Source organism: Melanotaenia boesemani, chromosome 5 (genome assembly GCF_017639745.1).
Source record: "Melanotaenia boesemani isolate fMelBoe1 chromosome 5, fMelBoe1.pri, whole genome shotgun sequence".
NCBI lineage: Eukaryota > Metazoa > Chordata > Actinopteri > Atheriniformes > Melanotaeniidae > Melanotaenia > Melanotaenia boesemani.
In genome coordinates this window covers 24779827-24805742 of record NC_055686.1, presented here as the reverse complement: position 1 = coordinate 24805742, position 25916 = coordinate 24779827, and the positions used below count along the sequence as shown (strand labels likewise).

Here is a 25916-nt window from a genome sequence, read left to right as displayed (position 1 = left end):
GATGTAACTACACTAAGCTTGGTCCACTAACCTACTTGAAGAAGCTTGTGATTACATTGCTGTGCTACTGCTGAGAGGAGAAAAACTTGAAATGCTCAATCTAAGCCTTTGTAAACATATTGCCACTGTGTGTGTGTGTTCATAATGAAATGGACTGAGGAATAAATTCCCACCCTCTGTAGATGAGGTTATGTCTGAGATAAGACCCTACTGTTGGCTCTCTCTGAAAAAAAAATGGGAGCAGCATCAGCAGCATCCAATTTATGTCTATGCTAGAAGAGTCACGATCATTTACAAAAAAATAAATCAATTTAAAAAAATGCTGATTTTCAGCCTGCAAACTAAAAGGCAATGTGGTCTATACGGGTTGTGCTTGAACCTATAGCTGGAATGGAACGTCTCCCAGATCTCAGCTGATTTCTGCTTAGATGCAACCTTTAGGATCCCATCAAAACAATAAACAGACGTGTATATTTGAGTTCTCCAGCTTAACCACAGAAAGCAGGGGGAGTTTGAGGGGTAAGAAGTGGAAGTAGGGAGGACGTTGCAGTGAGCTTTGGCTGGCAATATAGTGAGGCAGTGATTTCAGAGCAGGGGGTTTTAGAGATGCGTGGCTGCATTTACCCAAGCATGGGAAGCCCAATCTGACAAGCACTAGTGAGGAGTTAGGAGAGTAAAGATGAGCTGCTGGAGGGTAAAAAAAAACAAAACAAACTGGAGCACAGTGTGCCCTGATCATGGAGGTTAGAAGGGGAGTCAGTGCATCCTTTTTCTACTCCTTCCTTTCTATAAATTGGTTAAAGTATAGCTACTTATCTTCGTGACATGTGATGCATTACTTTTAAAAACATGCAAAACCTTCTTAAAGGGTGCAAAGTAAAATTTAGAGGATTTTTGCATAACATAAAGACCGATCAAATGTACCCAATATGCTGACACCTCAGAGGGAAAGACATATTATAGTCCTCCACGATCAGGTAGGCGAGGTTAGGGAGTAGCTTTGTGCAAACAACTGTTCCACCACAAACTCACCTCATAATCAACTCATCTATTCAATCTTCACCACCTCCTTTTCACCTTTCCCTTAGTTTGTTAGGCAGAAATAGTGGATGGCCATCATGTCACACTTCCATCCTGCAGATGTTGGGAGCAAACGCCAAACAGCTCATGTGAAATACTGACAAGCCAGTGAGTGATGGCTTGTATGCAAGGATGAAGCTCTCCTTCTCAGCACAGGTGAAAATCTTAACAGATAAGAACACATATAAGTCGCTCAGAGCAGATCCCACTATTGAAGAAATACAGCTGCTGTTCCAGAAAAGTCCTATAAGAATCCTGAGATTGGTGAGAATCTACAGGTCAGACTGGCCTCATACCTGCAGGCCTATCTTATAGGACATTTCAGATTGGCACACAGGCTGTGGGGAACTAAAAGAGCTGGTTCTTTTGTGAAATTAAAGAGTTGAGATCCCTTCTACAGCCCTGTGGTGCATACCCAGCATTCAACAGTTTGAGCAAAGCGATTCGTCCAACATTGAAGTCTCTGTCATGTTACTGAGTCCAGAAGTGGGCCACCACACATACTGTACACCGTCCCCCTGGCATGCCCAAACCTCTACGGTAACAAAAGAGGATGGGGGGGAAGATTGGGTCAGGTGGGTGGTTCTGGGAAGTTAAGTCCGTGCCAGAGCCACAAACCCAGATCCAAGGTGGCGGCGGCGGTGGCGGCGGAAAAAGCGCTGTGTGTGTGGACGGCGGAGAGGTGCATAGGGAAAGTAGGGTGGGGTTGAGACAGGAGGAGGAAGGGAAGAAATGGGAAGGAGGGAGAGGGTGGAGGGATGGACAAAGGGAAAGGGAAGGGGAAAGGAGGGGTTTGAGGGCGGCGAATACGGCGGTGGACAGGAGTTGGACTAGCGGGCAGAAGGGTGAGGGTGTGTCCGCATATGCCAAGCGTCACTATATCAATGAAATGGCACCCAAAGAGAATGTTGTCTTTTTTCCTCTAGCATACACATGACCACACCAGGACACATCACACCCTTTATTCACCGGCAGGACACACAGGGCACCATCAATTGTCTCGGATGCTGATGCAAGATGGGATCAAGTCTTGTGGCGGGGTACTAAACACCCCCCCAGCCTGCCTGTCACCCCACCCCCCCTTCACCCCACCGAAGAGAAGGCCAAGGCTAGAGGTACAGCACTGCCATTGCAGCAGAGGAAGGAGTTACGGACTAGGGAGAGGGGGAGGTGGTGATGGCAGGGAGGGGAGGAAGGAGAGTGAGGAGTGTTTAATCAAGGCACAGTCAAAGGAAGGGTGGCAAGTGGGGGAGAAGAAAGTTCAGTGCTTTTATGATTTTTTTTTTTTTTTGGAGGGGGTCATTTTTCAGTTACCTTGGAGATGAAGAGAGACAACAAGTTCCTGCTGCGGTGGCGTCGCGCTAAAAGTTGTCCCCACGGCTCACACTGCCACACTCACGCAAGGATGCACGTTGGCTGTTCCAGGTGCCACGGTGACCTAATTCAGTTGAGATAGTTAGTTCAGAGCTGGTCTGTTGAGGAGGGGTGGGGGCTTTGCTTTTTTTTTTTTTTTATTTTATTTTATGCGGCAGAGTTAGATTATTACACATGCAGGTCTGAGAATAGAGTGAACACAGAGACACACGGAGAGGGAGAATTTGGTGCAGCAGGGAGAGACCAGACCAGACCAGACGCACACCCCATCAACCCCAGGAACAGAACTGCTCCACAGATCAAAATGCATTCAGGCCATTCTATCTGTGTGCCTCTCCCCAGCTCTCAATGCAGTTTCAATGTGTGTAATGCAATTTATGCATGGAAATAAATTTTCAAAAGGACCACATTCAGCATTTCTTGCAGTAGCCGAATATGGAAAAGCACAAAAAGTAAACCCTTTATATACATTTAGGTTTGAGTTTGAGAGACTGGAGAGAGGAAGGAGCTCCACCCCACACTTACCCTGACCAAAGAGACCAAAGCTGGGCCAGCATCTACACCTGTCTCCCCCTGGGTCCCCCAGTCAAATGGGTCTGGTGGTCATTTTACACAAGAGAAACAGATAGTGGAGAAGATCATAAACAAGAAGAAGGGGAAAGGTCCAAACCCTTTTCTTTCTTTTACCACAGCAGTCAGCCAAACATTCTTTATTATAATGAGGTTTATAGTATACATATTCTCAATAAAAAGCATGCCGATTTTTTTTTACCTTGTCTTTTCTATATATATATATATAAAAAGACTAAATTAAAATACCTTTCTAAAAAATACATGGCAAACAAGACAATTCGCAAACCACATAGTTCTACAAAGGATGCAACTGGTATGTGTTTGTATACACGACACAGAAAGATTACACTGTGAGATGCAAAAGTCACTTAACCACTTAAAAATCACAGGAGGAGAGGGGAAGGGAACAATGAGGCAGAAGGTGATTTTTCAGAGGGTCCATTTGTGTGTGTGCATCAGACCGCTGTCAAATAATAGTTGCAAAAAAACAGATTGTTTTAAGCAATTGTAGAACTTGATAGATGAAGATTGCCACCTAGGACTAAATCGAGAATATAAAAAGAGAAAAAAAAAACAAAACAGTTTCTTGAAAACTTTTGGATGTGGCAAATCCCACCTATGAGATCCAACAACTAAATTAAAACAGACAAAAACAGATTTTTTGCAGTCAGAATCTAAAGCAGGTCTGGGATTTAAATGGATAAAGAGGATGGCGTTTGGGGCAACTGGAAGACACTGCCCCATCTCTCACTTCATTGGTGCTATCACTGTCATTTCTGCTTAATTATGAACACACAAGGCTCAATTTGTGGCTTTTTAAAAACTCTTCGATATGAAACAGATGTAGTACAAGTCTGACAGAAAGCTTCACCATTTGAGCTTTCTGGATACTACGTTAGAAGGCTCCATCCCACTTAAAATGGTTAAAAAATAACATCAAATGCACTTAAAAAAATGGGAGAATCCTCCACATAATGCACTTCACTCAAGGCGTATAGGCACATATAATCATGACTTCTTACAGGATATAATTCAAAGATCCTTTGTAAACGGCTCATTCAGTAGTCACCTATGTTTTTTCCCCTCATTTACAATTCATCATATTCCAGGCTGAGTAATACCACATGTAAACTACACAAAAACAAACATTAACACTATTTCTATTTTTTAAAAAAGGCCTCTGAACATGAAGGACTTAATACAGAATATCTACAAAAGTCATTGAAATGCGGCTCCTCCCTCTCTAAACTGCTGACCCTGTACCTTTACGAGGAGCAGGACCTGCTGACTGGGTGAAATGTGCGGAACAAAAATAACACAAGAGAATCTACGCTGAAATTTACAGTAAGAGGTAGGCAGCTGTAGGTTAGAGAGAAAAAGAGGTGAAGCAGTGTCTTTCAGTCGTGTAGTTAAGAGTAACGTTGGGGGGGAGGGGGGTTCAAAGAAAAGGATTGGGGATAGATCTGAACATACATTACAGTACGTATATGTGTGCTTTAGGGTTTTTTTCTGCAAGGTACAGTCTTGGTTGCTGCGTTTGTGCGTCACAAGGTCAAGAGCCCGCACATCTCACGCGTTCACACATACTACATCCACATCACATCCAAAACAAAACGTCACAGCAACTTTGGCTCTGTTGGGGCACAACACAATGCAGCCAGTACACAATATGTGTTAATCTATCTCCCCCATCAGATTACACTACAAATACAAACTCATTAACATAAGGCAAAAAAGGTTTTAAAAATTAGCTGCCCTAACTGATCATCTAGGCCTAAGGAGAACGGCTGATGTAATTTATTGGAGATTTTGGCCTTAGAAAATCAAACTGGGTTGCAGGAAAAAAAGGCATATGCAATGACTGACTGGGTCAGTCCAATACTGGCACAAGTGTGAGACTGGCACAATAAAAAAAAAAAAAAAAAAAAAAAAAAAACAAACAAAAAAAAACTAACAAGCACAAAGAATGCCCAAGCAACAGATGAGAGCCTCCCTTTCAGACTGCACTGTGTTTATGCAAACTAGACCAAGGTTAGCTGATCAAGTCCCTCGTAAAGCAGGTTAATAAACCAGTTTCAGACCCCAGCCACACACTGGAGAATGCCCAGACACTCAAACGCACACATACATACATACATACATACAGCTGCTGTAAGGTGGTCAAGTTTGGGTGGAAAGAGGAGATGTGGGGGGATGGGGTTCAGGGCAAAGAGGGAGAGGGGAGGGGGCGGGCAGACAGTTGAGTGCGACTATCGGAAGGGGGGCTCAGGCGTGTGAAGGGAGAGTTCGGGGCGGCGGAGGATGGCCTCCTTGCGCGTGGGCGGCGGCAACGGCGGCTCATACACCCTGGGTGCAGCCATGGCGGCTGCTACAGCCGCAGCGGCGGGGACCACTGGCCTGAGGGCGTCCAACGTGGCGACCTGCTGGGCGGGCATCGCGGAAACTGCTGACACCCCTGGCATGCCAGGGATGGTCATTGTGCTCTGTGGGTAGGCGTACTGGAACTGGGGATACTGCTGGAGCTGCTGGTAGTACTCCGCGTAGTACCTAAAGCAGGGGAGGGAAGGTTTCAGGTCAGGAGAAGAGAGTTTGGGTAGGAGCATACATCGAAGGCATTCATGGTGGTACATAAACACTAATAAGAGGGGGATAAAGTCTCTATTCAACAGTCACGACCTACCTGGCCATGGGGTCCTCTGCAGCCTCCACTGCTTCTTCAGCTGCACGACCGGCTGGTGTTGGGAGCAAAGGTCTGCGTGGTTTGGCCCTCTGGTAGATAAATGGCTTCATCACAGGGTCTGGTAGTAGAGGTGCTGACCTCCGTAAGGGACTACGGTCCCTCTCACCAGACTTGGCCACAGCTGCTGCTGCTACTGCAGCTACTGTCTGTTGCTCAGCCACAACCTGGTGGCTCTGGGCAAAGTAATGTGCCTGCCTGGCAGCCTCAAAGATGGCTGTAGCTGGGTCCGCTGCTCCCAAGGCGCTTATATGAGCGTAGGCCGGGGTGGCAGCGCCGTAAATTGCAGGTGCTACAGTGTAGGCAGGATTTACTGCAGCTGCTGCTGCTGGCATCTCTATTCCAGGAGCAGCGGCTAGATAGACAGGGGGGTTGGCCATAGTTGGGGTGTAAACTGGAGTTGTGTAGGCAGCAGCAGCAGCAGCAGCAGCTGCAGCAGCCGCTGGAGATGCAGCCACCTGGCCGTAGATATTAGGCGCCATAGAGCTGTATACCTGTGTGGCGCCTGATGTAAGAGCTGCCTGACTGGCCACTGTTCCATAAAGTTGATTGGCAACATTAGCACCATACACCTGGCTGGCTAGGGCACCATAAACAGCTGGATTGACAGGGTTCCCATCAGTGCGTGAGCCAGTGGTAATCCCTGTAAGAGCTGCGTATGTGGGATCAAAAGTAGAGGTGTTGTAGACAGAATTGTGCACGCTTTGTTGGACCTGCAGAGGCAAGCCGGCAGCTGCAGCAGCAGCAGCAGCCAGGACTGCTGCCTGACTTTGGTACTGCTCCAGAGAAGGCTTCCCAACAGGGCACTCTCCAGCATAGTGGCCCTGCTTTCCACAGTTAACACATGGGATTTTCCCTGTAGGTGTCTGCTTGCTGGGTTGAACTTTTGACAGCTCCACTGACAGGGGGCGGCCCTTGAAGGAGGTGCCATGCAGGGCTTCAATGGCTTGAAGTGCATCCTCCTTGTTTTCCATGTGAACAAAGGCGTAGCCTGCAGAAGAAGAATTCACATCATTTTGTGTTGTAATTTAAACCAATTTAAATGCAAATAGGATCTTGATTTACCTTTGACTTTATCACATTCGAGAACTTTTCCAAACGTCTGAAACAGCTGCTGAAGGTCTTCAGTCGTACACATTCCACTCAGATTACCCACAAACACCTTTGTGGAGTGCAAGGGCCTCCCCCTCGATTCCTCCACCACCAAATTCCGGCCACGAAACTCTCGCCCATTGAGTTCCCGGATGGCGCGCTCTGCAGCACCTTCCCCCTGCAGATGCACAAAAGCAAACTGCCGCAACACGCTGCAGCTGACCACTTGGCCGTAAGGTTCAAAGATGGCTGACAGCTCCTCCTGGGTGGTGTCCAACGCTAGGTTGCCCACGAAGAGCTTCACTGTGTGGCTCTTATCCATGGCGCTGCAAAGAAACAGAGGAGTGAAATGCAAAAAAAAAAAAAAGCTGGAAAGTTGAAATGTTAACCACATTGTAATGCTGCCATTTCTTCTTGCAAGACTGAAAAGACATCCTGGTATTGAGGATAACAAGACATTAGTATTTTTAAATGTTATTCTGTCCCATCTCTCATATTTTAAGGTGTGCAATAGTGCACACTTTTGCTTTTGGAAACCTCTACATGTCCTCTAATGAGGCAGGCCAGTGCAACAGCTGTACCCTCTTCTTCTGTAGCCATGCTTTTGTAATGTGTGGATACTATGGCATCATCTCACTGAAAAATGGATGGATGCCCCTGAAAAAGATATAGTTTTGCTCACAGAATTTCCTGTAGATTTCTACATGACTGCCACCATCATAGAAGTGTAAATTACCTTTACCAAGGACACTGATGCAACCCCATACTCTCAAAAGAGTCTAGCTTTTTGATTTCTTCATATCTTCAACATGAATTCTTATATTAACTGCATCCTAACATGCCACAGATGAAGCAAAAACAACACGTTGTGCTTTCAGCTAAACACAAATCCAACAAGCTGATTGGAGAAAGTTAAATATACTGCAATATATACTGCTGATAAAGAACCTATTAGCGTGAATGAGCACATAGATCAACATTCAAATTTTACCATCGCACACATTTACCTAAGAGCTCCCTCACAAATCAATTCAGATTAAATAAACAAAGCAGGACAGATTGTTTGCCTTTCAATATGGCGTAAAGCCATTTTAAATGAGATCTCAGAGATTTCACTTAAGGAAATCTAATTTTCACTTGAGAGCAGGCTGCGATCACCCCAACAGCTATGAGTCACACTCGTCCACTGGAGACAAGACAGGCAAAACAGAGCATTTTGCAGCAGGACTTCAAGTTTCATTACCCCTATGAAAACAATAGAAATATGTTTGAGCTAAAAAGGTTCCCTTAAAAATGTGCAACCCCCCCCCCCCCCCCCCCCCCCCCCCCCCCTTTCTCGCCATGACGTCTTTAAACTCACAGGTTACACTTGAGAGTTTCCACAGGTAGGTCAACACCTTTTCTCCTGCCAAACAGCTTTTATGGTTGGTTGTAAATCAAAGGGCAAAAGCAGAACATAATACCACAGAGTGACATTTTTATTTTTTGGTTTAGGTTCCAGTAAGCTGTCGCTGACTAAAGGAAATCCACCTCCTCCTCATGCTGCTGCCGAGAGAAACACGATCAAAGAAATGCCTTTTAATTAAGTACGTGTTGTATGTAATGAATGTACCCCGTTCAGGCAGAAAGAATGGCTGCTGCGTTAACACTTGGTTCATTTGAGGCATAACTAGGGGGGTGAACCTGGTTTTCTGATGACGCAGCGCGACGCTGAGTCAACACATTTTCACTGCTGGCGTCATTAAAAAGCGAAAAAAAAGGGGAAAATGCAAAAAGACGCAGTTTAAGTTGGTTAGACACGCTTCACTGCTTGTATGCTGATAGTTATGAATGGAGAGACAGGATGCTTGTTGGCTTAGCTCGAGCGCCCAAACCAAAACAACCGCCACAAGGCGAAAAAAAATGACCAGATCAACAACTCTAAGCCTACTTTAGTTAACTAGATAAAAATCCGCAAATGCCAAACATCTGATCAGGCAAACAGCTCGAGGTTCTGAGATCGATAAAAATGTCCAACAATCACATTTTCCGCACAGGAATTAATACAGTGTAACACAGCGGGCTTCCACAGCAGCAACACGGTCTAACGGCGCGTCGCAAAAAAAGAGAAAAACGAAAGAAACCACGCGACAAGACCCACGAGCTTATAGACGAATCGGATTTATTTACCTCTCTATCGGCTCAGATGACAATAATACCACAGAAAAGGCGATTAAATAAAAGGATCTACCATCTTACCTAAGCGTTGCTGTATTTCAAAATGGTAGCGCCTGCTTCCGTTTGAACGTCGGGGCTTACTGAGGCAGCGGAGGGGGAGGGCTGCTCCTGCTGCACCCGGAGGATGCTGATTCTTCACCAAATGACTCATGCACGCACACAAAGCATCTTAAAAGCCCGCTTCATTTGTTACTGCCGCCACAGTGATAAAGGAGGCAGCGTAGTCTCGGGACTGTGCTCGAGAGTGACATGCAACAAGTGAGAAAGCTGTGAAATCCACGTTTGCTCATCCACAGAGGAGTGAGGTGATGCTGGACGACTAATTGCAATGTTGCACATATCAAGAAGGGCAAAAAAAGATTTAATTAAGCAAAATATGTTGATAATTAAAAGGAGGGATTATGGACAAATGTCGTTATTGCTTCTGTGCCGGGGGAAATTAAATGGAAATTAAATGAAAAATACTTTATTTATCCCTGGAGGGAAATTGTAAAGTTGTAGTGCTCCGGAAGGAAGAATTTCCCATAACTTTCTGTCTTGTAGTTCACTTTAAAAAGCCTCTGACTGAACACAGTTTGTTGTTTCCTCACTGACCCTTCAAGAGGGGTCCCCAAAGAGCATAAAGGGTTTGTGAGGTTTTGACTGTACAGAGCCTGTGTGATTGTTAAAATTAAGGCCGTGTCCACAATGAGACAATTCTTTTATCATTTGGACATTTATTTCATAAAGAAGCTTTGGGAGATGGAAAACACTCATTTTTAAAATCAGATCCAAAGTAAATAAATAAATTAGAACTGTCAAAATGTGCTAAACAACAATATTTTAAAACGTATATCCTTTGTCAAAAATAAACACTACATTGGCTACACCTACTTTGTGGTTGAGGTCAGTCAGCTAGTGGCGTTACTGTAGTGGAGTAATTCATGTCTATACTGGTGATCTTGATTTTGGGAGTACAGTCCCTTGTAGTGCTCCAGTGCTGCAGAGACACACAACCTTTAAACTGTGTTCTGTTTCTCTGGTAATCATCAATCCAGATAGTGTTGCGGGTATCCACCTGGAATTTATGGAGCTTCTCACATAACAGTGAAGGCCGAATTGTGTTAAAAGCTTTGAGGAAAACGAAACAAAGCAAAACACATGATTCTCAAAGCGCTGCCTTATTGGTCCAGATGAGTGGGCTCTCTGAAGCAGGTCTTCAATGGTGTCTTCAATCCAAAGTCCATATAAGAAAACTGTAATAGGTCCTGAAAGGTGTTCATTGGCTTATTGAGGTGAACCAATAACAGCCTTTTAAGGACTTTCATAATGGGAGATGTTAGAGCAACTGGTCTGTAGTCAATTGTTTTAAGGTACTGGAACAAGGCAGCATGTTTTCCACAGCACAGGAGCTTTGAGTCTAATCTTCCCTTATTGTGCATTTTTAATTGTCATTTCAGGTCCTCTTGGGTGTGTGTGTAGTTGTACTGAGTCATTTTGAGTCTCTGGTGGTGCTGAGTCAGTAGTTATGTTAATGTGGATGAATATTTCAATCTGATATTAAATCCTTCAGATGAGATACAAATGTCAGTTTAAATACAGTTAATAACTTGTTAACAATGCTGCAAATAATGTAATCAGATTGAAACTGTTACAGGAAGTTTCCCAGTCTGCAGAAAATATATCATGGGAATTTTTTCCCCCAAACTTTATTGAAAATCTGTTCATGAAGTACAAGCATAATAGACATAACCTGCAAATAATTCTGAAGCAAACTCAGTGGCATACTGGCTTCCTTTTCCTTCTGTCTCCAAACAGAGGGACAGTGATTGACTCTAATGAGACAGCGGAATAAAGTCTGAGGCAACGACTGGTTGTTTTCAATTAATGTATTAATCAGGAATTGAGGATTGCACACAAATAACCAGGATGATCCTCAACTTTTCTGAAGTCTAAATTAATTTACCTGCCACAGACCAGTCTGGTTAAGCTGTTGCCATGTTTTTTCTACTGTTTTGAGCATTTATTTTATCCGGAGAAAAACAATCTGATTGTACACCATGGTCATATTTTCACGTTGATCAGATTATCAAAATGTTTATACCTCCCCTTGTGCCGTGATTAAAAATTCAAAATCAGTCTGAACTGGGACAACTTCATTCCAAGTGGAGCATTAATCTGAAGAAGTCTGGCACTGAGTCAGATTCTGCTTTTGGTAATGGAGTGTGTTTAAATCTCTTTATGGCCAGATTGAGGCCCAATGATTTATGGGTCTGATTTTGTCCTTCCTTCAGTCAAACAGCAGTCTGTTTAATACTCTTTGTTGATATATGGAGTCAGTTAGAGTCTAAAGTTGTTACGAGTCATTTAAAAAAGTTTTGGCCTTTTCTTGTTGAGTTTGAGACTTTTTTTAGTTGCAAGTATATGTAGCCTTATTTCTGAGCTGCTAGAACACCCTTTTAGTCTTTTTGTCATTGTTGTCTGGTGGTCTTACAAACAAGACACATTAACAGAAAAGAAGAAGAGTCTTTAACCCTTCAATTAGTGCCCAGTTGGTCCAGTAATCCATCAGTGGAAAGTCATTTACCCAGCTGAAATGCAAGAAAATACTTTGAGGGATATTTCAACATTTTCATACTTAAAATCAAATCGTTCAGTATTTAAGGCAATCATTTGTAGCCATGATCTCCACTCAGCCCAGACACAAAAAGGTAAAAAGATTTAGGAGGACATTCAGTAAGCTTATTCAGGAATCAGCAGAGCATGGCAGAGGCTTCATTTGGGGGAAAAATAAATAAATCAATGCAACAATACACACCCTTATAAGGCCAGCACGGTGCACACTATCATGTCCTAATATTGATGTTTTCATCAAGAAAAATCTGCCGAGTCAGCAAGTAGCACTTCCCTTTTATTTTACATTCATTAAGCAGATACAAAATCTCATCTCACAAAAAAAGACAGGTTACTCTCAAGTTTATGACTCTAAATATGGCTGCGGCAGCAATAAAGGAAAGCTACGCTCCATGCTTAAACAGCTGAGCACACAATCCCTCATGGCTGCCCTCTCTCTTATTTACTCCATCTTGCCCTTTCACTTTGGACGAAATTTGACTCTTCCTCCAGAGCACATTTTAATCTCTGGCCTGAGCTGCTCACACCATCTCATGGATTTAATATTCACTTCATTAAATCTCTGCTAGAACAAACATGAAGAGGAAACATGGCTGCTTGTAAAAAAATCTGTGGTCCTGACGGACTTTTCATGACCCATGAGGTGGATGAAGACTCAGCTGTTTGTTTGACTTTACTGCCCATCTTTTGCATTCTTATGGCAAGAACTGCCTCGAGTTATCGCTAAACCTCTCACCCCTCTGAAGCAATATGGGCTCTAAAAACTTATATCATTAATTTTATCATATTTAATTTCAAACTATCAGCTGACACGAGCAGGACGCTGTGTCATGTTTACTGTAAATTCTTGGTCTTTTATGATCAGCTTTCACTATGAACACAAACTGAGGTGTATTTGTTCCTGCCTGTGCACATGTAAAGCAGATATAACAAGTCTGAACACAACAGTAAGAAACTTTAAGAAAGTCCCAACCTGCTTTAGTCAAACATTCACAGGATAAGCTGTTAGTGCAAGATCATTTAGATTTTATCATAAAGACATTTTTTTAAAGAACTGAAGTCTGGTCATCCATGGAAACAGCTCAGTCCTCCTCTGTTCCACCGACACCATCGATGAAATATCCACTCAGTTTCTCCTCTGAATTACGTCTCTGTTCCAACTCCCGGCAGTGTTGGAGGCTCAGAGGTGGGCCGCCGGCGTCTCTGAGTTGGTCTTGCTACGGCCCTTCCCAGCTATCGGCCGGTCTCTCTCCTCCCATAGCGTGACCCCGTCGCAGGCACAGATCCGTTTAGGATTTTGGAAAATGCCAGCTGAACGTGCAATGATCCCACAAGCCAGCCTGGAGAGGAGGAAAAAAAAAAGACCCATAAAGTATTGAGATGTCATTCAACAATTTGTCATGACTGAAGACAAATCCACTTTTTAAAGTGTTCATATTATTCTGATTGCACTCTCATTTTGGTAAAGGATGAAGCATAATAATGATAAATTAGTTTATAGACTAAATAACTCAATCATTAAAATAATTAGCTAAATAATCACCAATAGCTATGCTTCACAATGATCAGAAATACAACCAAATATGCATTTATTACAGGAATATTAATGTTAATTGCACCAAGCTTCCTTGTAACGTTAATGTTAGCATTATAAAAATCCCACTTTTTTTTACTTTCAAATTGACACACAAATCCATACATTTTTCACGTACGCACCTTTCGCCAGAGTTTCCAGTCTGTTTGGACAGAGGATGACCACCCCGACCCAGATCATCCTCCCCTGCATCCACCACCAGAGATCGGCCGATCACATCCCACACCTGCACCAGCGCAGCATATTCTTGAGCTCCATTTACAACCTGTGGCAAACATGTCTGTCTGTGTGCTTGCGTTACCTTGAGCTGTCCGTCCTCCAGTCTAAACGAAGCTCTGCCATCCGGTCCGGCCACAATGTTTCCCAGATCGCCTACATGCTGTATTTGAAAGTGCAGGTGAAAATTACACTAAATCCTGTCACACTGGAACATAAAAAGAGCAGGATATAAAAAACTTTTATAAATTTCATACGCTGAAGCTGCTCAACTCGGAAACGTTCATGAATTCAGTACGTGGAGCAGCGTAGCTCAAGTCTGGTCTGAGAGGCACATCTATGTTTTGGCCTGTGCTGACTTTTTACTGCATCACAGGAGATTTTATTTATTTATTTATTTTTATCCTGGAATCCACTCGGAAAAGTCAACGGCTACATGATGAATTATTTTATTTAGTTATAGAGCAGAAATTTCACTGTACCCTTTCGGAGTCCCCTGGACCTCCATGTTGTCTCTCAAATGGGTTGTAGTGCTCTCCACAACTGCAGAGGAACAAGAAACTGAATTTCATCAAATACAGAAAGGGGTGGTTCATAAGCCATCTGACACAACAATCAAACAGGTGGGTACAACTGTTATTTACAGGTTATAAAGTAGAAAAATTGGAAGCATTACAACATTGTCTCAAAAACATTTGTGATGCAGTGAAAGAGGTTTAAGAAGAACACTTGTAAATCATTTAAATAGCCACCTAGTAACATGGTAGGGTATAAAAAGAGCATCTTAGTATTTTAGCCAGTAAACAAGGTAAAAAAAAAAAACAAATTGAACAGCATTAAAATGAGACATGATTCTGTAATGAAAACCACAGCATGGACTCAGGATAAACTTCTAAAAACCACTGCTGCTGAACACAGCTCATCTCTGCATCCACTAATCAAGTTAATACACCACAATGCAAAGAAAAAAGATGGACTGGGGACGAGTAGAAAACCATTGTGTGATCTGACTCATTAAAATAAGAAGGAATGCAGATTTTTCGATTAATCGGCTCTGACAGCTGATTTTCAGCTAATTTAATCTGGTACATTAGTTTTTGTTTCTGAAAGTACGAATACAACCATTTATGTAATAATCAATGTATTTTTAGGCTGGAAATGGTTAGTCCTGTCCTCCAACGCACATCTATTTTACACATAACTAAAAAATGTAGAAAAGGGTTAGGGACATATATTCATAAAACTTTTCTGTTAGATTTTGAACAAATACTTTTATGTAGGGAACTGGAGCATTTGGAGAACGCCATGTAGCCTGGTGTAGTTTTGCAGAAAGAGAAAAAGTTATTTATAATCAATGTTCCAAAAAGCTGAAATTGAACATTCAAACAAAATGTTAAACATGATGCTAGATGGGTAATGTTACAAAGATAAAAGCAAGCTGTCTGGGTTATGTTCTTAAAATTTAATTTAAGAAAAACCAGGACTTTATTTCATGTAGACAGTAAACGAGGGATAAAAGTGGGACGGTGGAATCAGGTTTGGAGGAGCGCTAGAGCTGGGTGTCATCCATGTAGTAGTGGAAGTTGATGTGATATTTCTTAAAGAATAGCTGGGGCACCAGGATAGAACCCAGGGGCTCACCTGTGGTGCCTGGGAGCGAATGGCATGTTCATATTGGTCACTTTAAAGTGACTCTGAGTGGTTGTTTGTCCCTCCGTGTTGGCCATGCAATGGACCGGTGGCCTGTCCAGGGTGCACCCTGCCTCTAAACTCGTAGCTGCTAGGATAGGCTCTAGCCATCTTGTCACCCTGCACTGGAATAAGCAGGCACAGAAAAAGGATGGATGGACATAAAAATGATTTTGTGTGCAAGTGTGGTTCTTAAAAAGAAAATCTGAAAACGTAGGTCGGACTGTAATTAAGAAAAAATCTGTATTGGACAAGAAAATCACATCTGTGTATCTTTAAAAATGTAATATTTCCATTGAGACAATGGACTCTCCATCATTGGTGTAAAAAGAACAAACAGAGAAAATTTAAAAAAAAATTGTTGTTAAAAGAAGAGGTGATACAACACTGGGGTTGCCATTTTTTCTCCTTCAAACCCCCAGTTTAGTCATTTTTACGTTGTCTTTGTACTATTACCAAACAAATCTGAAAACCACGAACAGATTTAGATGATTTACCAACCAGTGTATTCTGTTTCTGTGTACATCGTATACAGCACTTTAGCTTTTTAGGAAAGATTGGTTTAATTTCTTCCGTAAAGTTCCTTAGTTTCCTATGTGAAAAAAACCCAGGAGGTTTAGAAGATGCTCAAAGTCAACAGCCTTATTTCCCCACTGACACAAAGCTCATACTCGATAAGACTTGACTAAAACAAAGGGTCCAACCTGAGGCAGTCCTGTGTGAGATCCCCCAAGGTGTGGACATGGAGGCCATGGGGTCCAGGGTCCAACCCATCAATGGTCCCATCGATCAGACATTGCCCCTCAGACAACTGCAGGAAACGCACCACCCCCTGAATCGAGCCCGCTCCAGCCAGCATAGCCACGGCCGCACCAAGGTCTGTTATCAAAACACACACATCCTGAAGGCTCATAGTTCATGTGTTAACATCATATATGTACTGAAGATACGTCCATGGTGTTCAAATCTGTTACAACTGAAGTCTGGGAAGTCATGAAAAACACAAATGTTTTTCTTTTGTTTCAGCAAAGTAAAGATGTGAGCATTTAGCTAACTGTGAGAACAATCCTGAATAAATCACATCAGTCGTTTTCTTGTATTTCGTCTTTGACCACCTCCTCATGCAAATGCACCTAAATATGTCTCATCACACCTTTATTTAAAGCTATTAACCTACACACTGAGTACCAGAGCATATTTTATTAACAAAAGCAACCGAGACTTGTGTTTCAACAGATTAAGCTGCATGTAAAAATCAATCAATTCAGTAGCTTCAATTTAAAAAATGCTGATTTGTGTCACAGCAAACTATAATTGCGTCATTGTTTGTATACTGGTTTATAATAAATTTCCTTTAGTAAACATGTTTTCATCTTTTTTTTACTTGAATGGTAAATAATATGTAGAGAATTTTGCATTAATTGATTTATTGATTCATGAATGGTGAGTGCACGCACGTGTGAGTGTGTCTGGAGTGTCCTGTCAGGTTCATCTGTGAAGACAAGTGTGTGGACACACAGTTTTACAGGGATTCGTACACCTTTGGATGGTTCCGGAAGAGGAGAGTTAAATTTAGGATTGGGTCAAGAGGGGGCTGTGATCAGGGTAAATTTAGATAGTTCTAGTTAATTATTAGTGGGGGGTAATCAGTGTGATTATTTGAGTAGTTCGTTTGTAAAATGGGTGTATAATCTGTTGATTTTTTTTTAATGTAAATCTATTATTTCTTTGGTAATGATATGTTCTGTAAACACAGTTTTAATCACTCTGACTGATTGGTGTTGGCTGTTTTTGGTGTGTAATATCAGATTAAATTAAATATGCACATCACATCGAGTCATTTTGCCTCTTTAGTTGCTTCCTTCATGGGATTTACCTCCATGACTGCATGCTAAAGCTAACAATATGCATTTATTAATATGGTTAATTCTACTTAATGCTGTAAATAATCAGAAGTAAACAGCTGCTGCCTGAGATGCTACCTGCTTGCCAAAAATTCATCCAAACCCAGTTTTTTTTTAATTTGAGGTGTTTTATGAAAACCTTTTTGCAGTTAACTATTTTTTAAAGAAGATGAAATATTTGAATGGACATGGAAGCAGTTATAATTCACCTAAATAAATAGAGGACAATTCAAAATTATATTTTGAAAATTATTTAGTACTTACAAGGCGGTTATTTTTATTCAAAATATGACAAAGTAATGACAAGTTCAGCAGAGATATTTGAGTCTTTGCTTTTCTTTTGAGAAAATTGCACTGTGTCCTCTTTAGTTTCTTGGTGTTGTCCCTCACCTCGCTCTGATCCCCCGATGGCCTTCAGCACAGCTCTGCGTCCAGTGCTCTCTATAAGAGCCTGCACCTCGGCGCTGGTCAGAGCACACTCCACCAGCACCTCCTCCTTTCCGACATCTATACTGACCGAAGTAACTCCTGCAAACACATAAACACAACCATCACACACAAGCAGACTAAAAATGTACACTTGTTACTGTTTTTTTATTGATGTTTTTAACAGTGAATTAAGATAAATCCAAAATGCAGTGATCTAATAAAACTAAAGAAATATCCACAAACACAAAGCCATTCAGGAGAAACCATGAAAATGAACAATTAAAGAGAAACTGTCAGAAAGCAGAAAACAGATTAACCACCAATAACCAGTTGGCAACCAGCTCACAATTTTCAGTCAGGTGTCTGGACAAGATGAATGACTATAGACTGGTGACTTGCGTCACATCATCAAGACTCTAGAGCATCTACTTCTATGAGACTTCAGGTGGGACATACAACAGATTTGTGTTTAGCAGACAGCTGAGAGAGGAGGGTGCTGTCCTCTACCTGCGACATCGTGTCCACTCCCACCTGGACGATAATAGTAGATATGTATAAATTATGTTTTTTACTTTTCAAGTGCTTTTATCATCATCTGTTTATCAATCTTTATTTATCGTAGTCCCATTGAGACACGTAGTCTCATTTACAAAATAGACCTGTTTACCTAACCTAACATGCATTTCTTTGGATGGTGGGAGGAAGCCGGAGTACCCGGAGAGAACCCATGTCCAGCAAAGATACTGTGGAGAGGGTGCTCCGAAACATGCAAACTCCACACAGAAAGACCACTGTTCAAACCCCTCCCCAGCAGAGGCTTGAACCAGCAACCTTCTTGCTGTAAGCAAGTATCAGACCATCCTTACTGGAGATCAAGATTGGAAAGATGACTGCAGCTCCCACAGTTATCCGTTGGATCACAGACTACCGGACAGAAAGAACACAGTTCATCAGTTTGGGTAACGGTGTCTCTGATCGAGTGGTGAGCAGCACTGGTGCGCTACAAGGAACTGTTCTGGCTCCCTTCATGCTCACTCTATACACAGAAAGACTTAATGTACCAAACTAAGTCTTGCCTGAAGTATTCAGATGATCCAGTGACTGTGGCATGTATCATGGATGGTCAGGAAGATGAGGACAGACAGCTGACACAGTAGGCCTTCAGTGAGTTGAGTAATAAAAACTGTTTAGTGGTGGATTTTTGCAGGACCAGACCTTCTCTTCAGCCAATGTGGATCCAGATTAAAAACACAGAGGTGGTGGAGAATATCTAGTTGTCCTCTTAGTACTCCACCTAGGCTGTTCCAGGCATACCAAGGATCTGTGCAAGAATGAACAGACCAGTTTGCATTTCCTAAGGTTGTAGAGGATATTCAATGTCTACAGTGAGATGCTCCACATGTTCTGTCTGTCAGTGGTGGTGAGCTCACTCTTATTCTGCTGTCTGCTGGAGAGGCAGCATTAAAGAGAAGGACAAGAGGAAGTTGGCAAATATGGTTAAAAGGGCTTCTTCAGTACAGTGACTAAGCAAAGGCTGAACTCGCTGAGCTCTGAGATGGAGAAATGCACACTAAAGAAAGTGGACGCAGTGCTGGACAGCGAAGACCAGCCTCTCCACAACATCTTAGCTGGACAACAGACCAGCTGCAGTGAAACATTAGAGAATTATGTCCTGATTGATGCTAAAATGAAGCAACACAATTTACCAGTTAAAACAACCTGCATTTTAGATCCAGTTAAAAACATTTAAAAATGTTTTCTAGCTTTGTAACTTCTTCAAAGTGAGTTAGCTGGAAAAATATCTCCCTTTTAATCCAAAACAATGTCTGACCGACTTCATTACTCTTATATATGTTAGGAAGTTCCCCATCTTCTCTATTAAAGCAGATAAAACCTCACTGATATTAAAAATCTATTTTAAAAGAGTGACCTGAGACCTATTGCACAAAAGCAGGATTCAGATATCCAGGATAAATAAATAAGCTGGGTGCAACGAATCCAAAACAAGTGCATTCATTGGTTCTACTAAGAGTAAGCCAGGATGAGCAGACACAGATCCATCAAGCCAGGTGAAAGTTATTCTGGATAAGTGCTCGCTCGAGGCTTCCTCAAATAGACCCTCGCGATCTATCACAGAATCACTGATCTACCATGGCAACAAGGGTGTCATACTTCTCTCCGTCAGAACAGGAAATCCTTTTAGAAGTGAATGAAGAAGTCAAGAACAAATATAAAAAGAAGGGAAACTCCGCCGCGGTTATAAAACAAAGAAAGTACAGCAAAGTATTGCAGACTGCTTGAAAGCAGTGCACAAATACACAGTCACTAGTCTGCTGAAATCATCACAATTACAATCCAAATAGTTAATGAACATCTCTGTAAACACAGTTGTCCTTCGATTATGAAGCCGGTGAAGTTGCAGGTGAAATTGATGCAGATGTGAGTGAAATTATGTAAATGTGTGTGTCTGGCTATTAAAGCTCTATCAGATGTCTTAATTTCCTTCCCCGGCCACAGAAGACTCCATAATGTCAAAGAGGATTTTATAGCATTGCAGGTATGAGAAATTACAAATTACAGGACAAGTGTTAACAGTCACAGTAGGAGACTCGTTTCTTTATGTTACTATGGCGTACTGGACTGCACCCACGTCAAAGTAATGAAGGGGATTTTACGAATAGGAAATCCTCTCACGACATTAATGTCCAGGTGGGACATCACGATAGCCTGTGCTGTCCTCCACAACGTGGCCTGCCTAAGGATGGAGAGGACCCCCAGAGTGCCACCACACGTGGACTGGAACAATGCTGCCATGTTTTCTGATGACGACAGTGGTCGGCTGGTCAGAGACCAATATGTTTTTAAATGATTTTATTTTAGTTAATTATTTTCAGTGACCTGCAATAGCAGAGAAATAAATTTTAAATAGATCTGGCCTGTTATAATGCTTGTGCTGTATACTGTGTGCATACAGGCTTGCAGGAAGGCTACTGCAACCACTCATTTTACCTTTTGATTAGTTACGAATGGCTCTGTCCTGCATTTATTTCAGGGGGCAGACATGAGGGTTATATTATATACATACCTTTGTGAATGTTCATCAACTATTGTGTTGTGTAACATTCTTTGATTCCACGCTTTCTATCTTGTAAAGCACTGTGTGACTTCAGTTTTGAACGGAGCTCATGGTTTAATAGCTTGAATTTATCATTATTCAGTAAAGGAACATCGTGCTCCACTTTGATGTGTATTTATATTCATATAGGATGTGTATTTTATTTATAGTCTAAGGGGTGTTAATAAGATTTAAGTATCTAATGACTGCAAAATAATCTAAAATGTATCTGAAATTATTGCAATTAATGATTACAAGTGTTTAAATAATGACAGTGGGTCTAGTTGATAACAATGTGTGGCCAGCAGTGGAATAAATATGGGCTTCTATTTGTGGTGACTGATGACTGTAAAAAACAGGATGAGATTAAAAAGATCCTGGAACTTAGCCTGGTCTGCACCAGGCTAGCTCCACAGAATAACTCTCCATGGTAACTGATGTCATAACATATCACACTTTCCACTATCCTGCTTTTGTGCAACAGATCATGGATGAGTGGAACAAAGATGACCAAGATCCCGGCTTAATTCCTTATCTTGTTTTTATGCAATAGGCTCCTAGCCAAACAAACAAACCAATGTAAACAAATCCCAAATACAACAAGGTATGGTAGTCAACATGGAATACACAAGATACAGCATGGGATGGAATATGCAATGCTGTTAGAAGCAGTCACAGTAAACTGTGAACAAGTAACTCTAAACGTCCCTTTTAACTTACTGGTTTTTAGTTGAGAACAAAGTCAAAGGAAATTATTGATATATTTTGTTCTATATTTTGTTGTATGCTGTTCAGCTGTTTTCTTAAAAAGTGGAAAGCTGACAAACACCTGAATTTCAATATGAAAACCAGCAGAGATAGCTTAATATGCAAGGGGGGCACAAAAAAAGGACTATCATCAGCTTCTTTGACAGTGTGTAGTGCTGAAAAAAGCACAGTCTGCCAGAATATGCACCCCTCGAGTAAATCTGTCCCTGTTGGTCATGGTCCTATTATTTCTGTGTGACCATATACAGACCATTTAAGCATTATTTTCTGTGTAATATATATATATATATATATATATATATATTCTTATGTATTTTCTTTTTATCAGCAGGTTAGTTCAGACTTGGTAAGGCTTCTTGAGAGGGGGTGCTTTTCACGGCAGGGGTGCTTTTTTCGACACAACACAGCGATGCCTCTTCCTCACCTGGTTTACCCTCCAAAGCAGCTCTGACTTTCTCTGCACAGCTTTCGCATGTCATCTGCACCGCAAACTCCAGCTGCGAAGGAAAGAGTTCACATCAAACACCTGCAACTGCTGGATTAACATGCTTTTACCGTGACTGTGGCGTATTATAAAGCTCAGCTCAGTAATGTGACACCAAAGTACAGAATTTTAGTCACAGCAGCTCAAAAAATGAACATATTACTAGTTTTACAGAAGAGCGACTAAAACTGTTGCGACTCGACAAAACGCGACCCTGAAAGGTGGCGAAAGTTATTAACAAACCTTGGTCGGCCTGTCAGAGTCCATGCTGTTGACACGGTTAACTGCCTGGGTGATAAACACTGAATTAAACAGAAAACTTCCCAGTTTTCTGGAAACGGAAGCGAAGCTGCTGTACGTACTGACGGTCGCCGCCATATTTGTGAGGTCAGTGTGACGCTGCGCACGTTGCCGCCCCCAAGTGTCAATTTCACGTTACTGCAATTTTACGTTGTTTTCAAAGCTGGATCGGATAATAATAATAATAATAATAATGGATCCATTTATGTTTTATTTTATTTTTCTTTCTTTTTTCAACTATTTCTAGTCACTTTTGATTGTTTTAAGTCTCTGTGGTGGTTTTGAAATATTGATGTTTTTCTGACATCTGCATCTCTTTGTCATTGTTTCGAGCTATTGTTTTCTATTTTGATGGACTACCAACAAACTTCTCTGCTGACTCATTGGCCAGCATATATGTCTTGTCTTATTCGGGCAGATTAAGTTGATTGACAGTTTCAGTATTGTTTAGAACTGTTAAGACCAGCTGGTCCAAGCAAATATCACTTAATCACAGACCTTTTGGTGCCAGCTTGTGTCACACTCTTGAGATGCCGTATCAAACAAAAATATAAGGATAAGTGTGAAGGACGCTTCAATCAGACAGCCTATATCTGTCTCCTGACCTGAACCTCTGCTTCACATCAAACATGGATGTTTACCAGTGCTATACGGAGACCTAAGGCGTTCCCTGTAGGGAGATAAACACTGGGAGATTTTTTTCTTTTGAGTTAGGGTGTTATTCATCCTGATAAGGGACATGTTACAGCAGCAAGATGACGCTTTAAAGGGAGAGTGCAGATTAAATAATCTATATTTAAGAAAGAAGATTAAATCATAATTTTTGAACCAGAAGAGTCGCAAGAGAAGCCAGTATGTGTTATTATGTAGGCTAGGGCTATTTGTGAAACAATTGGAAATGTCTTAATTCTTAATAATAAAAAGTATACTGAGCAGTTAAATAATCATGAAATGAATGGAAATTGGAGTTTATTTAATAAATCACCAATAAATCATATCAGTTGCACTTCAAATCTGTTAAATGTTGCAACAACATACTTCCTCTTTTAACATGGACAGGAGTATGTGATATGCTGACTTGATGCTGTCAAATGATCCCTTCTTTGTGAAGGAATGCAAAAGAAAACGAATCTCCCTGTGTTCCCCAGGGGGCTCCGTGTATAATAGCACTGATTACAAAATAAAAAAAAAAAAAGTTTCTCCTTAACTGATGTGTGGAGCAGAGGTTTAGGCGTGGCCAACCTGACAGACCTGGTTGCACAGGTGATTCATCAGGTTTTCCAACATTATTACCAACTGTTATTACTAAAAGTCTTTACCTTTTGTGTAAGCTTTATTTATTTTGCATTCACGTCAAGTCACCCATTACTTCACATCTGATTTGTTTATTTCTGTGGAAATAGTAAATCAGCATGACAGCAAAATTTCAGAGCTTTAGAATTTACCATTTTAAACCTCTTAAACGGCCCAATAATGTAGACGAAAGCTGTTTTCCTGACTTAATTTCCCACACAAATATGGCTTTATTGTATTTAACAATTTCCTCGTGGCCCTAAATTTCCAAAATTCTCAATTAGACAAAGCAGATTTAATTTTCCAAAAGAAAAAAACAACAAAAATTCCCATATATCATAAAGAATCCTGCTGGGATTTCTTCAGTTTATTAAACCATTAAATAGTTTGATTGACATATTGTGTTAGAGCTGTTTCAGGAATAATTCCCATGATGTTCATAATCTCATATTTACATTAACAAATGACACACAGTATGTCTCAGTTCTTTTTAAGCTGATTTTGCTGCTGCACATACATACAGAAACACATGAACAGCTTGTGGTGGCTTTATCTTTTTATTGGGGTCAGACCCGGTGGGAAGTGGGGGGGTATGGTCATAAAAGACAGATGCTTATGGATAAAATGAATCAGCCATGAATATGATTGTTTCCTGGAGAGCACGAAGGCTTCCAGTTCAATCTCATAATGTACATTGTTACATAGTCGAGATTAAAGTGCTGTGCTCAATATGGGAGAGCCCACCACTAATCTGCAGACTGCTTGTGTGCTTACAGATTTCTTTCTTACCTCTTAGCATCTTTTTGATAGCACAGATGAGCCACAGGAGATTGCAGATAACAGTATTGTGCCATACAATCTGGGCTGCAAGCCTAAAATAAATGATACTAAATCAAATTTCCCCAAACTTACCTTGGGATAAGTAAAGAGAATGATACTACATACACTTTTACACTCATCCAATGCATGTGCTGTTCCAGAAACATAGCTAGATCCAAACAGCCCCAAGAGGCTGATGTTTTACACAGAAGAACATTGAGCAGCTGCTCAGTCAGAACACAGCTTTCTCTGTATCTGACGGCTCATTGGTTTTGACCTTTAACCCCATCCTGAGTAATATGACCACAGGCTTTAAGAGGACTGAATCAGTGCGCGGCAGGCTCAAACGCAATAAGCGCTGACATCTATGTGCGAGCCCGATGCAGTCTTTCTCTCTCACACTCACCGCCTACACAGCAGTGGCTAATTTATTCAGTAAGTGGGAAACTTCTTAAAACCTTCGTCCTGGTGTTGACCCTCAGCACTGAGCTCCTCATTCAAAGAAGCTGAGGGAGAGCTGCAGCGACACCTGAGCCCAAGGGAGAGAGAGAGAGAGGAGAGGGGGTCTTTGGCACACATACACACACACACACACAAATATTCGTACAGATACACTCACAAGAATGCTGGAAAGTGAAACCTAATCACTGTACCTGGACAATGTGTGCAGCAGATTTAGAGAGGGGGAGCAAAGGAGAGAAGAAAAGAGGAGAAGGGAAGGCGTGATGGTGAAACAGGGAGAAAATGTGACATGGTGAGACTGAAAAGAGCAAGTAAGAAAAAATAGAAGAGACAAATAAGAGAGCAGCAAAAGAAGGAAGTCGACAAATAGGAGTGGTGAATGTGTGCATGTGTGTGTGTTCAGGAGGGTGGTGTGTAAAGCAATGCTGACAGGTTGTGGTGACAGACCTGTTCCGAACAGTAGATGTTTTATCTGTTCCAATAAATGGGGCACTATATTCCAAGCTACTCTACCCCATTACTATAGGACTGACCTGGGCTCTGTTATAATTCTATTATTTAATACTTCAAGAGGCCGAAGCAGCTCCTGTTTCAGTCACTAAGCAGGGAAGCAAAGCCGGCCAGTCTTTATTTTTCTAGCAAGGACAACCGTTCCATTTGCAAATAGGCACAGAGGATTACAATATTTGAGTTGAATGCAAACTGCTCAAATAATCAAATCTAATTTGCAATACAGATATACAGTAGAAGCACATCTGGAACAATGCCCATTTAATCAAACTCATGAAGAAAACGAGTCTGGTCTGCCTGTTTTGGCCTTAGCTCATCTAATGAAAATTAGCAGGTGACCAAGCTGCTATAGGACCACATAAATAAACAGACAAATAAATAGAAAAATAAAATATTAAACTAAAATAAAAGTTTCAGCATGACTTTTAAAAAGATTTCCATTTTTTTTATTTAGTGAGAGATATTGAAGGATGCAATAACAATTAAACTACATTTTACTATTAAAATTTACTGTATTAACAATCGAATAGTAAATATTGTTATGGGGTCAATAACTGAACATTGCAACATTATTACCTCCGTGAAGGCAGTGTTGGTTTGTCTGTCTATTAGCAACATAACTCAAAAAGTTATGGACTGATTTTGAT

The 25916-nt window shown here is 41.4% G+C and overlaps 3 protein-coding genes across 8 annotated transcripts in view; all 3 read right to left on the bottom strand.

The window, feature by feature from the left end:
- Positions 1-3871, bottom strand: part of actn3b (actinin alpha 3b) — a 41559-nt gene extending 37688 nt beyond the window's left edge. The window contains exons 1-3 of one of the 4 annotated variants that reach the window (XM_041986647.1): positions 2980-3871; positions 2395-2518; positions 1033-1134 (exon numbers count right to left, since the gene is read on the bottom strand). The gene's annotated coding sequence lies outside the window, so the exon portion shown is untranslated. The other 3 variants (XM_041986643.1, XM_041986646.1, XM_041986645.1) reach the window with 3 other exon arrangements.
- Positions 3872-3927: 56 nt separating this feature from the next.
- rbm14b (RNA binding motif protein 14b) lies at positions 3928-9298 on the bottom strand. Of its 2 annotated transcripts, none has more exons than XM_041986655.1 (4): positions 9095-9298; positions 6830-7182; positions 5708-6755; positions 3928-5574 (listed from the first exon to the last, which is right to left on the bottom strand). In XM_041986655.1, exons 2-4 carry the CDS (start codon positions 7176-7178, stop codon positions 5277-5279), a joined length of 1695 nt encoding a protein of 564 aa, XP_041842589.1. In that variant the 5' UTR covers positions 7179-7182; positions 9095-9298; the 3' UTR covers positions 3928-5276. The 2 variants fall into 2 exon arrangements, with proteins under 2 accessions (XP_041842589.1, XP_041842590.1); XM_041986656.1 differs by lacking the exon at positions 9095-9298 and adding an exon at positions 9026-9046.
- Positions 9299-11942: 2644 nt separating this feature from the next.
- On the bottom strand, positions 11943-22277 carry LOC121640725 (copper chaperone for superoxide dismutase-like). 2 transcript variants are annotated; one of them, XM_041986578.1, is made up of 8 exons: positions 22129-22277; positions 21826-21898; positions 17480-17617; positions 15890-16064; positions 13979-14039; positions 13582-13659; positions 13403-13506; positions 11943-13026 (listed from the first exon to the last, which is right to left on the bottom strand). In XM_041986578.1, the coding sequence occupies exons 1-8, from the start codon at positions 22261-22263 to the stop codon at positions 12867-12869; spliced, it is 924 nt and encodes a 307-aa protein (XP_041842512.1). In that variant the 5' UTR covers positions 22264-22277; the 3' UTR covers positions 11943-12866. The 2 variants fall into 2 exon arrangements, with proteins under 2 accessions (XP_041842512.1, XP_041842511.1); XM_041986577.1 differs by having other exon boundaries at positions 13403-13659.
- Positions 22278-25916: the final 3639 nt, after the last annotated feature.

Bases quoted from the DNA above. Each gene is read 5' to 3' on its own strand.
- rbm14b (XM_041986655.1), bottom strand. From the start codon at position 7,178: ATGGATAAGAGCCACACAGTGAAGCTCTTCGTGGGCAACCTAGCGTTG. The intron at 6,756-6,829 runs GTAAATCAAGAT...CTTCTTCTGCAG, and splicing joins CGAATGTGATAAAGTCAAAG to GCTACGCCTTTGTTCACATG. The intron at 5,575-5,707 runs GTAGGTCGTGAC...CCCCTGCTTTAG, and splicing joins GCAGAGGACCCCATGGCCAG to GTACTACGCGGAGTACTACC.
- LOC121640725 (XM_041986577.1), bottom strand. From the start codon at position 22,263: ATGGCGGCGACCGTCAGTACGTACAGCAGCTTCGCTTCCGTTTCCAGA. The intron at 16,065-17,479 runs GTGAGGGACAAC...TTTTGATAACAG, and splicing joins CATCGGGGGATCAGAGCGAG to ACCTTGGTGCGGCCGTGGCT. The intron at 14,040-15,889 runs GTTGGACCCTTT...GTTCCTCTGCAG, and splicing joins CTCACACAGGACTGCCTCAG to TTGTGGAGAGCACTACAACC.